This window comes from Chiloscyllium plagiosum, chromosome 1, assembly GCF_004010195.1.
Source record: "Chiloscyllium plagiosum isolate BGI_BamShark_2017 chromosome 1, ASM401019v2, whole genome shotgun sequence".
Lineage (NCBI taxonomy): Eukaryota > Metazoa > Chordata > Chondrichthyes > Orectolobiformes > Hemiscylliidae > Chiloscyllium > Chiloscyllium plagiosum.
The window spans coordinates 121,149,877-121,167,124 of NC_057710.1; the positions used below are offsets into that span (position 1 = coordinate 121,149,877).

At 43.5% G+C, this 17,248-nt stretch overlaps 2 protein-coding genes and 1 pseudogene across 3 annotated transcripts in view; 1 reads left to right on the plus strand and 2 right to left on the minus strand.

Annotated features, from left to right (window-relative positions):
* sdad1 (SDA1 domain containing 1) overlaps nt 1-7,461 on the minus strand; it is a 66,186-nt gene extending 58,725 nt beyond the window's left edge. The window contains exon 1 of the mRNA XM_043695696.1: nt 7,263-7,461. Within this exon, the coding sequence (XP_043551631.1) occupies nt 7,263-7,352 (90 nt within the window). The 5' untranslated portion in view covers nt 7,353-7,461. The remainder of the gene's footprint in view (nt 1-7,262) is intronic.
* LOC122552778 (flavin reductase (NADPH)-like) overlaps nt 7,082-17,248 on the plus strand; it is a 32,510-nt gene continuing 22,343 nt past the window's right edge. Inside the window, exon 1 of one of the 2 annotated variants that reach the window (XM_043695702.1) lies at nt 7,082-7,154. The gene's annotated coding sequence lies outside the window, so the exon portion shown is untranslated. The remainder of the gene's footprint in view (nt 7,155-17,248) is intronic. The other variant, XM_043695719.1, reaches the window with a different exon arrangement.
* LOC122555038 overlaps nt 15,149-17,248 on the minus strand; it is a 4,377-nt pseudogene continuing 2,277 nt past the window's right edge.

Sequence of the window (17,248 nt, forward strand, 5' to 3'; positions counted from 1 at the left end):
ATTTCCGAACTGACAGCCAAACTACTGCGACCACTAGGACTCATAACAGCACACAAACCAACTGCCACTCTCAGACAACAACTCACCAGAACGAAGGATCCGATACCCAGCATGAGCAAAACAAATGTAGTGTACAAAATCCCATGCAAGGACTGCATAAAACACTACATAGGACAAACAGGAAGACAGCTAACGATCCGCATCCATGAACACCAACTAGCCACGAAACGACACGACCGGCTATCCTTAGTAGCCACACACGCAGATGACAAGCAACATGAATTCGACTGGGACAACACTACTATTATAGGACAAGCCAAGCAGAGAACAGCCAGGGAATTCCTAGAGGCATGGCACTCATCCACAGATTCAATCAATAAGGACATCGACCTGGACCCAATATACCGACCACTGCAGCGGACAGCTGGAACTGACAACCGGAAGCGGCAGATTTAAACCGTTACAAATGCCGGAGGAAAGATCACAGAATCGCTTCACAGGAGGCTCCCAAGCACTGAGGATGTCACCTAGACAGGGGATGAAACGTCTGCAACACAAATTCCCAGCTTGGCGAACAGAACCACAACTACATATGTACGGTACAGACAGGATAGATCAAGTGAATCCTTAGAAGAGTATAAAGGAAGTAGGAGTATACTTAAGAGGGAAATCAGGACAGCAAAAAGGGGACATGAGATAGCTTTGGCAAATAGAATTAAGGAGAATCCAAAGAGTTTTTACAAATACATTAAGGACAAAAGGAGAGATAATAGGGCCACTCAAAGATCAGCAAAGCGGCCTGTGTGTGGAGTCACAGAAAATGGGGGAGATACTAAATGCGTAATTTGCATCAGTATTTACTGTGGAAAAGGATATGGAAGATATAGACTGTAGGGAAATAGATGGTGACATCTTGCAAAATGTCCAGATTACAGAGGAGGAAGTGCTGGATGTCTTGAAATGGGTAAAGGTGGATAAATCCCCAGGACCTGATCAGGTGTACCCTAGAACTCTGTGGGAAGCTAGAGAAGTGATTGCTGGGCATCTTGCTGAGATATTTGTATTCATGATAGTCACAGGTGAGGTGCGGGAAGACTTGAGGTTGGCAAACGTGCTGCCACTGTATAAGAAGGGTAGTAAGGACAAGCCAGGGAACTATAGACCAGTGAGCCTGACCTCGGTGGTGGGCAAGTTGTTGGAGGGAATTCTGAGGGCCAGGATGTACATGTATTTAGAAAGGCAAGGACTGATTCAGGATAGTCAACATGGTTTTAAGCATGGGAAATCATGTCACACAAACGTGATTGAGTTTTTTGAGGAAGTAACAAAGAGGATTCATGAGGGCAGAGTGGTAGATGTGATCTATATGGACTTCAGTAAGGCGTTCAACAAGGTTCCCCATGGGAGACTGATTAGCAAGGTTAGATCTCATGGAATACAGGGAGAATTAGCCATTTGGATACAGAACTGGCTCAAAGGTAGAAGACAGAGGGTGATTGGAGATGTAGTGGACAGCAAAGAGGGTTACCCCAGATTACAACAGGATCTGGACCAGATGGGCCAATGGGCTGAGAAGTGGCAGACGGAGATTAATTCAGATAAATGTGAGGTGCTGCATTTTGGGAAAGCAAATCTTATCAGGACTTATACACTTAATGGTAAGGTCCTAGGGAGCGTTGCTGAACAAAGAGACCTTGGAGTGCAAGTTCATAGTTCCTTGAAAGTGGAGTTGCAGGTAGATAGGATAGTGAAGGCAGCGTTTGGTATGCTTTCCTTTATTGGTCAGATTATGGAGTACAGGAGATGGGAGGTCATGTTGTGGCTGTACAGGATATTGGTTAGGCCACTGTTAGAATATTGCATGCAATTCTGGTCTTCTTCCTATCAGAAAGATGTGAAACTTGAAAGGCTTCAGAAAAGATTTACAAGGATGTTGCCAGGGTTGGAGGATTTGAGGTACAGGGAGAGGCAGAAACAGGCTGGGGCTGTTTTCCCTGGTGCGTCGGAGGCTGAGGGATGACCTTATGGAGGTTTACAATATTAAGAGGGGCATGGATAGGGTAAATAAGCAAAGTCTTTTCCCTGGGGTCAGGGTGTCCAGAACTGGAGAGCATAGGTTTAGGCTAAGAGGGGAAAGATATAAAAGAGACCTAAGGGGCAACTTTTTCACGCAGAGGGTGGTACGTGTATGGAATGAGCTGCCAGAGGAAGTGGTGGAGGCTGATACAATTGCAACATTTAAGAGGCATTTGGATGGGTTTTTGAATAGGAAAGGTTTGGAGGGAGATGGGTCGGGTGCTGGCAGGTGGAACTAGATTGGGTTGGGATATCTGGTCGGCATGGACGGGTTGGACGAAAAGATATGACTGTATGATTCTGTGTGTGTGTGTGAGATTGAAAACATTCTTCTGTAAGTTACATTCACTGACTTAAGGGTTGAAGGGACACAGAGAGAACGAGAGACAGACAGGATGGAAGCTGGTGGAAAAGTTAACTCTTTGTGGTACTCTCTCCCCACCCCCACCTTCCCCTAGCTTATCTCTCCATGCTTCAGGCTCACTGCCTTTATTCCTGATGAAGGGCTTTTGCCTGAAACGTCAATTTCGCTGCTCGTTGGATGTTGCCTGAATTGCTGTGGTCTTCCAGCACCACTGATCCAGAATCTTTGTGGTCTGATTTGAGTGTACATTTGTTGATTTGCTTGAGATCCGGGAATGTTATGAACTTAAATTTGCATTTTGGGAATCTAAGATGATTTTTAAAAAGCCATTTGTAGGACAATGATACTGGGCATGTTAGTTTAGCGAGGTTACCTCATGACCTTTTCCACATAATTTCAACTAGGCTCTCATTATGATGTACTGTTAAAAGGAAGCTTATCTAGCTAAAGCAATTGGCCATTTGGCCTGGCTTGATCAGGGTTTCTCAATTTGATATGTATGTAGCTTAATTAGTCAAGTATACTCAGACCTGGCAATTAGTTTCTCTTCCTCTACAAACTTTTGTCATTTTATCGCTGCTTATCTGATTAAGGACACGTGGTGTTTTTGTAATGTCAGTACCAATTTCGGTATAAAGACAGCTTGTTTGCAGCAATAAGGGCAGGAGCCTGAGAGAGCTCTTAGGGGTAAGAGATGGCGCCACTTCTCTGCTAATGGTTGTAAAACCTTAGCTCAAGCCTGGCTTGTAGGTATCTATGTTATAGTGTAATATTGATGCCATTAGTAAATAAAGATAATAATTTAAACTAAACTATCTGTAAAAGTTTTATATTCCAGACTACCACAGAGTATGATCTTCAGGATGAACCAAGAGACGCTTACAGGTCAAGTCCATTAGGGATTCCCTGAGCCGTCTCGAATAGGTACTTCATTTCGGTCCAACGAGTACATGCCGACCATAATCCCAACCTAAACTAATCCCACCTGCCTGCGCTTGGCCCATATCTCTCCAAACATTTCATGTACTTAATGCTTTTAAACCTTGTATCTGCACCCACATCCACCACTGCATCTGGAAGCTCATTCCACACATGGACCACTGTGAAAAAAAAGTGCCCCTCGTGTCTTTTTAAAATCTTTTTAATCTCACCTTAAAAATGTGTCCCCTCGTCCTGAAATCCCCCCACCCTAGGGAAAAGACACATGCCATTCAGCTTATCTATAGCCCTCATTATTTTATGAACCTCTCTATGTTCCAAAGAAAGATTTCCCAGCCGATTTAGCCTCTCCTTACAAACTCAAGCCTTTCATTTCCAGAAACATCCTGTAAATCTCTTCTGAACCCTCAGTAATATCTCTCCGACAAGGGGTAGACTTGAACTGGACACAGTAGTCCAGAAGAAACCTCACCAATGTCCTGTACAACCTCAATATCATGTACCAACTCTTATACTCAAAGGTCTTAGCAATGAAGGCAAGCATGCTAAATGCCTCATGAACCAGCCTCTCTATATGTGATACAAACTTCAAAGAATTAAGTACCTGAACCCCTAATTCTTTGTTCTACAACACTGCCCAAGGCCCTACTTTTAATTGTCTAAGTCTTGTCTTTGTTTGTTTTACCAAAATGCAACACATCACATTAATCAAAATTAAACTCCATTTGGCACTGTTCAACCCCTCAACCCATTGATCAATATCTCTTTGTAATCTTAGAGAACCTTCTTCGTTGTCCACTATATCACCAATTTTAGTGTCATCCACAAACTGACCAACCATGCTTTCTATATTCTCATCTAAATTATTTATATAAATGACAAACAAAAGTTGCTGAACAAATAGCATTGATTCCTATTTGTTCAGCAACATTCCCAGGACCCTACCATTAAGTGTATACATCCTGCCCTGAATTGTCTTATCAAAATGCAACACCTCCCATCTTAACAGCAGTTAGCAATTCACGGAAAAAGGAGAGAACAAACTTATGTTTACAGTTTTTAATTAACCCGTTCAGAGATGAAGCAGGTGGAACTTGAATGCAGTCCTTTTGGCACTGAGGTGGGCATAAAACCTTCTATTTGTTGTATTGCATTTCCCATGATTATCAAATATCTGTAAGTATTTACAGCCAATCAATTACTTCTTAAAGTGCCGTCACTATGGTAAAGTATATCCCCCACTCAACCATTACCATCAAACCAGGGGATCAACCCTGGTTCAGTGGAGTGTGCAGAACAACATGCTAGCAGCAACACCAGTAATACCTGAAAATGAGATGTCAACCTGGTGAAGCTACCAAACAGGACTACTCACATGCTAAACAGCATATGCAGTAAGTGATAGACAGAGCTAAGTAATCCCACAACCAAAGGATCAAATTTAAGCTATGCAGTTCTGCCACATCCAGTCATGAATAGTAGACAATTAAATAACTTACTGGAGGAGGAGGATCCACAAATACTTCCAACTTTAATGAAGAAAGAGTCCAACTCTTCAGCATAAAAGTTAAAGATGAAGCATTTGCAGCAATCTTCAACCAGAAGTGCCAGGTGGGCTGTCCATTTGGCCTTCCCCAATGGTCCCCAGCATCACAGACAGAGTGAATTGATTTGGCTGAAGACTATGGGATATCAAAGAATGGTTGGAGATACAGGATAGTGCAAAGGCCCTGACAAGATGTGGTTAGCACTGCTGCCTCACAGCTCCAGGGACCTGGGTTCAATTCCAGCCGTGGGCAAATGTCTGTGGAGTTTACACATTCTCCCCATGGATTTCTGCCCATTGCAGTGGTTTCCTCCCACAGTCCAAAGATGTGCAAGTGAGGTGAATTGGTCAAGCTAAATTGATCAGTGTCCAGGAATAAACGAGGTAAAAACAATGACTGCAGATGCTGGAAACCAGATTCTGGATCAGTGGTGCTGGAAGAGCACAGCAATTCAGGCAGCATCCGAGGACAGGCAAAATCGACGTTTCGGGCAAAAGCCCTTCATCAGGAATAATGAAGGGCTTTTGCCCGAAACGTCGATTTTGCCTGTCCTCGGATGCTGCCTGAATTGCTGTGCTCTTCCAGCACCACTGATCCAGTGTCCAGGAATGTCCAGGCTAAGTGAGATAGTCATGGGGCATGCACAGTTACAGGTATATGGGATGGGCCTGGGTGAGAGGGTTGGTACGGGATGGGCCAAATGGCCTGCTTCCGCAATGTAGGGATTCTATTCTATGATTCAGTAGCAATGATTCAGTATGATGTGTGCTACAGAAAATGCTGCTCCTCCATTACAACACTGGCATCCAACCAACAATGTGAAAATGTCCCAGGTATGTCCTAAAACACAAAAGGTAGGTCAAATCTAATCTGGCAAATTACTGCCCTGTCAGTCTACCCTCGATCGTCAGTAAAGTGATGGAAGGTATCATTGGCAGTCCTACCAATTTGGATTCTGTTAGGGTCACTCAACTCCTGCCCTCATTAGAGCCCTGCCTGGTTCAAACAGTGACAAAAGAGCTGAATTCCAGACAGTGAAGTGAAAGTGACCACCTTTGACAACATGGACATGTTTGACCAAGTCTGGCATCAAGGAGCTCCAGCAAAACTAGAATCAATGGGTATCAGGGGCAAACTCTCTGCTGGTTGGAGTCATATTGTAGGAAGATGGTTTGGTTGTTGGCAGTCAGTCATGTTAACTCCAAGATATCTGTGGAGTTCCTCAGTATAGTGGCCTAGTCCAACCAACTTCAGCTGCTTCATCACTGACCTTCCCTCTATCATAATCTCACAGGTGGGGATGTTTGCCGATAAGTGCACAATGTTCAGCGCTATTTATTCGGGTATTGAAACAGTCTATCAACATCCTTGGGGTTACCACTGACCAGAAACTCAACTGGGCTCGCCACATAAAAATAGCGACGACAAGAACACTAATACTGTGATGAGTAAACTTACTTCTTGACTCCCCAATACCATCTTCTAAAAGGCTCAAATCAGGAGTGTGATGAAATACTCCCTACTTGCCTGAATAGGTGGAGCTCCAGCAACACTCTTCAAGAAGATTGACACTACTCAGGACAAAAGAAGCCCACCTGAGTGGCACCATTCCTTCACTGTTGCTGGCTCAAAGTTCCTGGAATTCACTCTCTAATGGCATTGTGGGTCAAGCATGTAGACTGCAGCGAGTCAAGACAGCAACTTAGCCCCACCAATTAGGGATGGGCAATAAGTGTTGGCCAGCCTGCGATGCCCACGTCCCACGATAAAATAAAGCAGCACGCAGCCAACTCCCACAAACAGCATGCCAGATCATCTGGGTTTTTTTACGACGTACACCGGGAGATCGATAATTCCAGGACACCGGGAAGATCTTCGCTACCTTTACTCAAAGCACAGGATCTTTCACTCACTCACACACACACACGCGAGCAGGCAGTTTAACATCTCAGCTACCGGGACTGTGCTGCACGCCTCCCAGTAAATCACATTGGCAGCAAACAGCCTTACACTTATTTGCTCAAATCCTGAAGTGGGATTTCAATTCCGAACCTTGTGATACTGAGGACGAGAGGCACGGGGCACTGATTTAAGTCGGTTTGCAACGGTGGCGGGGGGAGAGAATATAACTTCTTGGGAAATTATAACATTGAGTCCTAAAATGTCCTCAAAAAAAAAATTAACTGGTAACTTTGAAGAACACCTGCTTGATGGAGGGCCAAGCATGTGTAAGTTTGTGCAGCTGTGGGGTGGGGGTCTGCCATCTGGGGTGAGTGGAAAAGGGCAGGTTTTGCAATGCACTTTGTACCGTGATGGAGAGAAGCTCGCTCACTCACCTCCTCTGTGTAAGAACTCGGGTCCCTCTTAATCAGGTTCTGCAGCTGCGGTAAGTTACTAGGCAACCTATTGTTATTTCTCGCGGACATGGTTCCACCGACAATAGAGACGTTCGATTCTCTCTCACACACACACACCACACCACGCGGCCCTCTCCCCGGAACCCCGGCGCTCCCAGCGTTCCGAACACCAGCTACGGCCACCGCCGAAGATCAGAAACTGCCGGGCCGAAAGCGAACATTTCGAAATCAGTTCCGAAGAACGCGAAACGTTCACCCCGTTGCCTGTCCGAGCCGACCCGCTGAGTTTCCCTAATGTTTCCTCTTTCCATTTCAGACGCCGGGCACATCCGTAGTATTTTGTTTCCATTCCAAAATTCCCCGGCTGACGCACAATTGCAAATGTTGCAATTTGATTTTGATTTATTGGCTGATGGAATTCAATGTGAGCAAATGCGAGGTCTTGCGCTTTGGTAAAAAGAATAGAAGCATGGATTACTTTCTAAACGGTGAGAAAATTCGTAAAGCCAAAGTACAGAGGGATCTGGGAGTGCTAGTCGAGGATTCTTTAAAAGTAAACATGCAGGTTGAGTCCGTGATTAAGAAAGCGAGTGCAATGTTGTCATTTATCTCCAGAGGGTTGGAATATAAAAGCACTGTTGTGCTACTGAGACTTTATAAAGCTCTGGTTAGGCCCCATTTGGAGTACTGTAATGCAATGTTGTCATTTATTTCAAGGGGGTTGGAATATAAAAGCACTGTTGTGCTACTGAGACTTTATAAAGCTCTGGTTAGGCCCCATTTGGAGTACTGTGTCCAGTTTTGGTCCCCACACCTCAGGAAGGACATACTGGCACTGGAGTATGTCTAGCGTAGATTCACACGGATGATCCCTGGAATGGCAGGTCTAACATACGAGGAACGGCTGAGGATCCTGGGATTGTATTCATTGGAGTTTAGAAGATTAAGGGGAGATCTAATAGAAACTTACAAGATAATACATGGCTTGGAAAGGGTGGACGCTAGGAAATTGTTTCCGTTAGGCGAGGAGTCTAGGACCCGTGGACCCTTAGAATTAGAGGGGATAAATTCAGAACAGAAATGAGGAGACATTTCTTCAGCCAGAGAGTGTTGGGCCTGTGGAATTCATTGCCACTGAGTGCAGTGGAGGCTGGGACACTAAATGTCTTCAAGGCAGAAATTGATAAATTCTTGATGTCACAAGGAATTAAGGGCTACGGGGAGAATGCGGGTAAGTGGAGTTGAAATGCCCATCAGCCATGATTGAATGGCGGAGTGGACTCGATGGGCCGAATGGCCTTACTTCCGCTCCTATGTCTTATGGCCTTATTGTTGTCACGTGTAGCTAAGTACAACAAAAAGTTTGGTTTTATGAGCAATACAGTCAGATGAGCAATAACAAACGAGGACCTACAGATCAAAGGGTGCTTAAACAGAGAGAGGCAAACAAGGTTACCTCTGCACAGGAGGTGCACTGAGCAAGGTAAAGATTAGATTGAAATTAGAAAGTCCATTCAGCAGTTTAATAACAGCAGTGAAGAGGCTGTTCTTGAACCTGTTGGTGTGTGTAAGTGTTCAAGCTTCTGCATCTTCTGTGTGATGGAGGAGTTTGGAGGAGAGTATTTGCCAAAAAGGGTTCCCTGATGAAGGGCTTATGCCATAAACGTCGACCTTCCTACTCCGCGGATGCTGCCTGACTGCTTTTCCACACTTTTCAACTCTGACCTCTAGCATGTGCAGTCTTCATTTTCTCTCTGGAAGAAAGTATTACTGGGACGGGAGGGGTGTTTAATGATGTTGGCAGCCTTTCTGCATCAACAGGAAGTGTACATGGAGTCCATGGATGGGAGGTTGGCTTCTATGGTGGTCTGGGCTATGCATACAACTTTCTGTAGTTTCTTACAATCCAGGGCAGAGCAGTTGCAACAACAAGCTGTTATGCATCCAGATAGAATGCTTTCTATGGTGCATCTGTATACGTTAGTGAGGGTCCTTATAGATGTACCAAATTTCCTAAGCTTCCTGAGGAATAAGAGGCATTGTTTTGTCTTCTTCTGTATTACAAAAATGTGGGAAGTCCAGGACAGATTATTGGTTATCGTCATTCCTGGGAACTTGACGCTCTCCATCTCAGCTCCATTAAGGTAGATCATGGTGTGTACTCCTCCTTTCTCCCCAAAGTCAATGGTCATTTATAGAGTCATAATGATAAACAGCACAGAAACAGACCCTTCAGTCCAACTCATTCATGCTGACCAGATATCCTATATAAATCTAGTTCCATTTGCCAGCATTTGGCTGATATCCCTCTAAATCCTTCCTATTCATAGACCTAGCCAGATATGGTGATTGTACCAGCTTCCACCATTTCCTCTGGCAGATCATTCCATACACGTACCACCCACTGCATGAAAAAGTTTCCTCTTAGGTCTCTTTTAAATCCTACCCCACTCCCCATGCCAGGGAAAAGATTTTGTCTATTCACCCTATCCATGATTTTATAAACCTATAGCTCAAATTCTGTAACCTTGACAACATGTATGTAAATCTTTTCTGAACTCTTTCAAGTTTCACAACATCCTTCCTATAGCAAGGAGACCAGAATTGCATGCAGTATTCCAATAATTGCCTTACCAATATTCTGTACAACCAGAACATGACCTCCCTATTCCTTTACACAATGCACCGACCAATGAAAGCAAGCATACCAAATGCCTTCTTCACTATCCTGTCTACCTGGGACACCACTTTTAAGAAACTCTGAGCCTGCATTGTAAAATTAAAGCACATAGGATTGGGGTAGTGCACTAACAAAGATAGAGAATTAGCTGGCAGACAAGAAACAAGGACTAGGAATAAATGAATTATTTTCTGAGTCGCAGGCAGTGACCAATGGAGTACTGCAGAGATTGGTGCTTGGATCTCAATATATATTCATCATCTATATTAATGATTTAGATGAGGGAATTAAATGTAATAACTCCATGTTTGCTGATGACACAAAGCTGGTGGGGAGGGTGAACTGTGAGGAGCAGGCAGAGATGTTTTGGTATGATTTGGACAAATTGAGTGAGTAGACAAATGTATGGCAGATGAAGTATAATGTGGATAAATGTATTTACTTTGGTAGCAAATTTAGGAAAGTTGATTATCTGAATGGTGATAGATTGGGAGGAGAGGTGTCACAACACCTGGGTGTCCTTGTACATCTGCCACTACAATTAAGCCTGCAGATGTAATAGTAGGAAAGAATCTGGATGTAGGTTTGCTCGCTGAACTGGAAGTTCATTTTCAGACGTTCTATCACCATACTTGGTAACATTTTCAGTGAGCCTCCAGACGAAGTACTGCTGGTGTTTCCTGCTTTCTATTTATATGTTTGGCTTTCCTTGGGTTGGTGATGTAATTTCCTGTGATGTTGTTTCCTGTTCCTTTTCTCAGAAGGTGGTAAATGGGGTCCAAGTCAATGTGTTTGTTGATTTGTCAGCAACAAACCCAAATAAGCAGATAAAACACGTCCATAACCCTAGCCATTCTCCACTACATCAAAGACATCTTGGAAATGACTGCCAGACTACTCAGACCCCTTGGCATCATGGTAGCCCACAAACCCACCAACACACTAAAACAGCAGCTAATGAACTTGAAAGACCCTATACAAACAAGCAAAACCAATGTCATTTACAAAATACTGTGCGAGAACTGTAACAAACAGGCAGAAAACTAGTCCCCAGGATGCAGAACATCAACTAGTCACAAAACATGACCCTCTATCACTAGTATCCTTACATACAGGTAAGGAAGAACACCACTTTGACTGGGACAACACATCCATCCTAGAACAAGCCAAATAGAGACACGCACAAGAATTCCTAAAAGCATAGCATTCCAACCGGAACCCATTGACTTGGACCCCATTTACCAACCCCTTGAGAAAAAGAACAGGAAACTATATCGCCACAGGAAATGACATCACCAACCCAAGGAACCCCAAACATATAAATAGAAAGCAGGAAACATCAGCAGTGCTTCATCTGGAGGCTCACTGAAGTATGGTGATAGAACATCTGAAAATGAACCTTCCAGCTCAGTGAGCAAACCTACATCCAGAACCTCAATCTGAGCTACAAATCTTCTCAAAACATGCTAGCAGTAAAGAATGCAAATGGTGTGTTAGCCTTTATTGCGAGATAGTTTGAACACAGAACAGGGATGTCTTGCTGCAATTCGTACAATACCTACAGTGAGGAAGCAGGCCATTCAGCCCATCAAGTCCACACTGACAGTCCAAAGATCATCCCAAAAAGACTCACCCCTCTACCTTATAAACCTGCATTTTGCATGGTTAATCCAAATAGCCTACACACTATGGGCAATTTACCTAAACTGCACATATCTTTTGGACTGGAGGAGAAAACTGGTGCATCTGGAGGAAACCCATACAGATGTAGGGAAAATTGCAACCTCCACACAGACAGGCACCCGAGGATGGAATTGAATCTGGGTCCTTGGCACAGTGAGCTATTGCACTGCCCCTTTGTTTTTTTTACATAAACTCTATAACTCTAATTCAACAGCAGTAGCTTTTCCTCTCAGTTCACGTATATGATCAGTAAAGATGAACTGGAAGGGGAATAATATACTGGCAGGGAGATTTGCTAGAGCTGCTCGGGAGAATTTCAACTCGTCAGGTCGGGGAGTTGGACCCAGGGAGATAGTGAGGAAAGAGATCAATCTGAGACTGGTACAGTTGAGAACAGATGTGAGTCAAACAGTCAGGGCAGGCAGGGACAAGGTAGGACTAATAAATTAAACTGCATTTATTTCAATGCAAGGGGCCTAACAGAGAAGGCAGATGAACTCAGGCATGGTTATGGACATGGGACTGGGATATCATAGCAATTACAGAAACATGGCTCAGGGATGGGCAGGACTGGCAGCTTAATGTTCCAGGATACAAATGCTACAGGAAGGATAGAAAGGGAGGCAAGAGAGGAGTGCAAGTGGTATTTTTGATAAGTTGTGCTGAGGGAGGATATTCCTGGAAATACATCCAGTGAAGTTATTTGGGTAGAAATAAGAAAGGGATGATCACCTTATTGGGATTGTATTTATAGATCTCCTAATAGTCAGTGGGAAATTGAGAAACAATTTTTTTAAGGAGCCCTCAGTTATCTGTAAGAATAATAGGGTGGTTATGGTACGGAGTTTTAACTTTCCAAATATAGACTGGGACTGCCATAGTGTTAAGGGTTTAGATGGAGAGGAATTTATTAAGTGTATACAAAAAAAAATTCTAATTCAGTATGTGGATGTACCTACTATAGCTTGACCCACTCTTGGGAGATAAGGCTGGGCAGGTGACTGAGGTGTCAATGGGGGAGCACTTTGGGGCCAGCAACCATAATTCTATTAGTTTTAAAATAGTGATGGAAAAAGTTAGACCAGATCTAACAGTTGATGTTCTAAATTGGAGAGGGGCTAATTTTGATGGTATTAGGGAAGAACGTTCAAAAGCTGATTGTGGGCAGATGTTCACAGTTAAAGGGACGGCTGAAAAATGGGAAGCCTTCAGAAATGAGATAACGAGAGTCCAGAGAAAGTATATTCCTGTTAGGGTGAAAGGAAAGGCTGGTAGGTGGAGGGAATACTGGATGACTAAAGAAATTGAGGATTTGGTTAAGAAAATGAAGGAAGCATATGTTAAGTATAGACAGGACAGATCGAGTGAATCATTAGAAGTGTATAAAGGTAGTAAAAGTATACCTAAGAGAGAAATCAGGAGGGCAAAAAGGGGACATGAGATAGCTTTGGCAAATAGGGTTAAGGAGAATCCAAAGGATTTTTACAAATACATTAAGGACCAAAGGGTAACTAGGGAGAGTAGGGCCCCTCAAAGATCAGCAAGGCAGCGTTTGTGGGGAGCAGCAGGAGATGGGGGAAACACCAAATGAGTATTTTGCATCAGGGCTTACTGTGGAGAAGAACATGGAAGATATAGAATGTAGGGAAATAGATGGTGACATCTTAAAAATGTCCATAATGCAGAGGAAGAAGTGGTGGATGATTTGAAATGCATAAAAGTGGATAAATTCCTAGGACCTGATCAGGTGTACCCTAGAACTCTGTGGGAAGCTAGCAAAGTGATTGTTAGGCCCCTTGCTGAGATATTTGTATCATCAATAGTCACAGGTGAGGTGCTGGAAGACTGGAGTTTGGGTAACGTAGTGCCACTATTTAAGGAAGATGGTAAAGACAAGCCAGAGGACTATCGGCCGGTGAGCCTGACGTTGGTGGTGGGCAAGTTGTTGGAGGAAATCCTGAGGGATAGAATGTACATGTATTTGGAAAGGCAAGGACTGATTAGGGATAGTCAACATGGCTTTGTGCATGGGCAATCATGTCTCACAAACTTGATTGAGTTTCTTAAAGAAGGAACAAAGAGGATTGATGAGGGCAGAGCGGTAGACGTGATCTATATGGACTTCAGTAAGGCGTTTGACAAGGTTCCCCATGGGAGACTGGTTAGCAAGGTGAGATCTCACAAGAAATACAGGGAGAAGTAGCCATTTGTATATAGAACTGGCTCAAAGGTAGAAGACAAGGGTGGTGATGGAGAGTTGCCTTTCAGACTGTAAGCCTGTGAGCAATGGTGTGCCACAAGGATTAGTACTGGGTCCACTACTTTTTGTCATTTATATAAATGATTTGGATATGAACATAGGAGGTATAGTTAGTAAGTTTGCAGATGACACCAAAATTGGAGGTGTAGTGGACAGCGAAGAAGGTTACCTCAGATTGCAACAGGATCTTGATCAGATGGGCCAATGGCTGAATGGCAGACTGAGTTTAATTTAGATAAATGCAAAGTGCTGCATTTTGGGAAAGCAAATCTTAGCAGGACTTATACACTTAAGGTAAGGATCTAGGAAGTGTTGCTGAACAAAGAGACCTTGGAATGCAGGTTCACTGTTCCTTGAAAGTAGAGTTGCAGGTAAATAGGATAGTGGAGAACACGTTTGGTCTGCTTGCCTTTATTGGTCAAAATATTGAGTATAGGAGTTGGGACATCATGGTGCAGCTGTACAGGACATTGGTTAGGCCATTTTTGGAATATTGTGTGCCATTCTGATCTCCCTGCTTTCGGAGGGACGTTGTGAAACTTGAAGGAGTTCACAAAAGATTTACATGGATGTTGTCAGGGTTGAAGGATTTGAGTGATAGGGACAGGCTGCATAGGCTGGGTCTGTTTTCCTTGGAGTGCCAGGGGCTGAGGGGTTACCTTACAGAGGTTTATAAAATCATGAGGGCCATGGATAGGGCAAATAGAGAAGGTTCATTCCCTGGGGTGGGGTAGTCCAGAAGTAGAGGATGTAGGTTTAGGGTGAGAGGGGAAAGACTTAAAAGGGGCCTCAAGGGCAACCTTTTCACGCAAAGGGTGGTGTGTGTATGGAATGAGCTGCCAGAGGAAGCGGTGGAGGCTGGTACAATTAGTACATTTAAAAAGCAACTATGAATAGGAAGGGTTTCGAGGGACACGGGCCAAGTGCTGGCAAATGGGATGAGATTAATTTAGGATATCTGGTCAGCATGGATGAGTTGGACTGAAGAGTCATACATCTCTGTGACTCTATGACCTGAGGAAGGAGCAGAACTCCAAAATCATGTGATTGCAAATAAATCTGTGGACTATAACATGGTATCATGTGACCATGATCAGTAAATGCTAAGAATGTCCTTCAATCTAGAAGTGCCAATAATACCATTATTGTTTAAGAGAATGTAAACATTTCAGCAGTAATTTGCTTGATTTCCAAGTAAGTTCAGAGACTAACAACAGTGATTGACATGGTTTGGCAAGACTTTTAGATTTCAAAACATACATAATTGATTTACAAAGAATCATCAACACCATATTTTGAGCCTTTTCTCCCGAGGTCAGACTGTTTAACTGCACTGGGATAGTGCCTCGGGATAAATAACTGACTTTCATTTATAACAAAGATGCCAACTTCTAACTGTTCTGCAACCCGCCAGGTCTGAGCATGATCTCTTGAGTAAAAGCAACCAAGCAGACCCACATTAGCAGCATTAGTTACAGTTACAGCTTCTTCCTCAGTCCAAAATTTGAGAACTGGTGCCAAAGGCCCAGATGTTTCTTCCTGTGCACAATGCATTTATGGTGTGACTTTAGAAAGAAGAGTTGGTTCAAAGGCTTTTGCTCCAGAAATATGTTGCTTTCCCCCAGTCATGATACTAGCACCATAAGACACTGCATCACTTATCTGACTTTCCACCTTTTGTACTGCACTTTCATGATAAAGCAAACTTGTGTAGTCCCCTCGTCAAATCCATTTCCAACAAGCAAATCTCTCTGCATGGCCTTCACCATCTTCTCAATAAAAATATCGTAGATTCCCTCCTGCACCACGTTTGTCCAGAGTTTCAGAACTTGGAGGCCATGGCACCAGCAATAGCTCGATCCACAGCAGCACTCTCGAAAACAATGAATGGAGCCTGTCCACCCGATTTCATTGAAATTTTCGTCACAGTGTCAGATGCCTGACATAGAAGGATCTTTCTAGTAGCTGTGGAACCAGTAAAACAGATTGCAGTGAGAAGAGAATCTGTACAAAGCACCTCTCATACAGCAGGCATTTTGGTCTTGGAAAATAAGATTACATTGAAAACCCCAGCTCTGATGAAGAGTCATCTCGACTCGAAACGTCAGTTTACTGTCTTTCCATGGATGCTGTCTGACCCTCTGCAACCTCCAGCATTTGTTGTTTTCAGTGTAGGAATCCCAGCCAGATTGGCAAGCTCTGCCAGTGCCAAAACAGATAGAGGCATATCTTGAGCTGGTTTCACAACCATGATGCAACCTGTTGCCAAGGCTGGCCCAGACCTTTGAGTCAGCAGCATGGCATTAGCAAAATTCCAAGGAGTTATAATAGCCGCTACTCCTTTCAGCTGCTTCAGTTAGAATCCTATCGTCAGGGGAAGCAGTGGGAACAACATCTCCATACACTTGACGGGTTTCTTCTGAAAACCACTTCAAGAATGATACACAGTTTCACCTTAAGGCCACATGCGGCCTTCTTGGCCACTGTGTGTGGCCTTTTGAATGAATCCAAATTTTGCAGAACAAATCTTTTATTTTTTATTAATATGTTTTGTCGTTCTTTATTATTTTTATTTTAATCTTAAAATGAATGTATGTAAAATACCAGAGAGTAAAAGAAAATTCAACGAAATAATCCTCACAGACAATTAGAAAATTGGTAAGTCATAACGGCTATTTCGACACCCCATATGCTCATGATTTAGTTATAATGCAACTCTAGAAAGTACGTTATCTTCCCCGCTTGACTGGCACCACTTTTCAACCACTTATTGCTGCGAATCTACATTCTCCTACTTAACCAAAATCAAGACGCCCTTAAGGTCACAAATGACGGATACCCATCTAGAGGATCAGCTAAAACTGCAGACCTCCATTGTGCAACCAAATATGCAAATGCTTTCCATAAGGCCATAAGACAAAGGAGTGGAAGTAAGGCCATTTGGCCCATCGAGTCCACTCCGCCATTCAATCATGGCTGATGGGCATTTCAACTCCACTTACCCACATTCTCCCCGCAGCCCTTAATTCCTTGTGACATCAAGAATTTATCAATCTCTGCCTTGAAGACATTTAGCGTCCCGGCCTCCACTGCACTCTGCGGCAATGAATTCCACAGGCCCACCACTCTCTGGCTGAAGAAATGTCTCCACATTTCTGTTCTGAATTTATCCCCTCTAATTCTAAGGCTGTGTCCATGGGTACTAATCTCCTCCCCTAACAGAAACAATTTCCTATCGTCCACCCTTTCCAAGCCATGTATTATCTTGTAAGTTTCTATTAGATCTCCCCTTAATCTTCTAAACTCCAATGAATACAATCCCAGCATCCTCAGCCGTTCCTC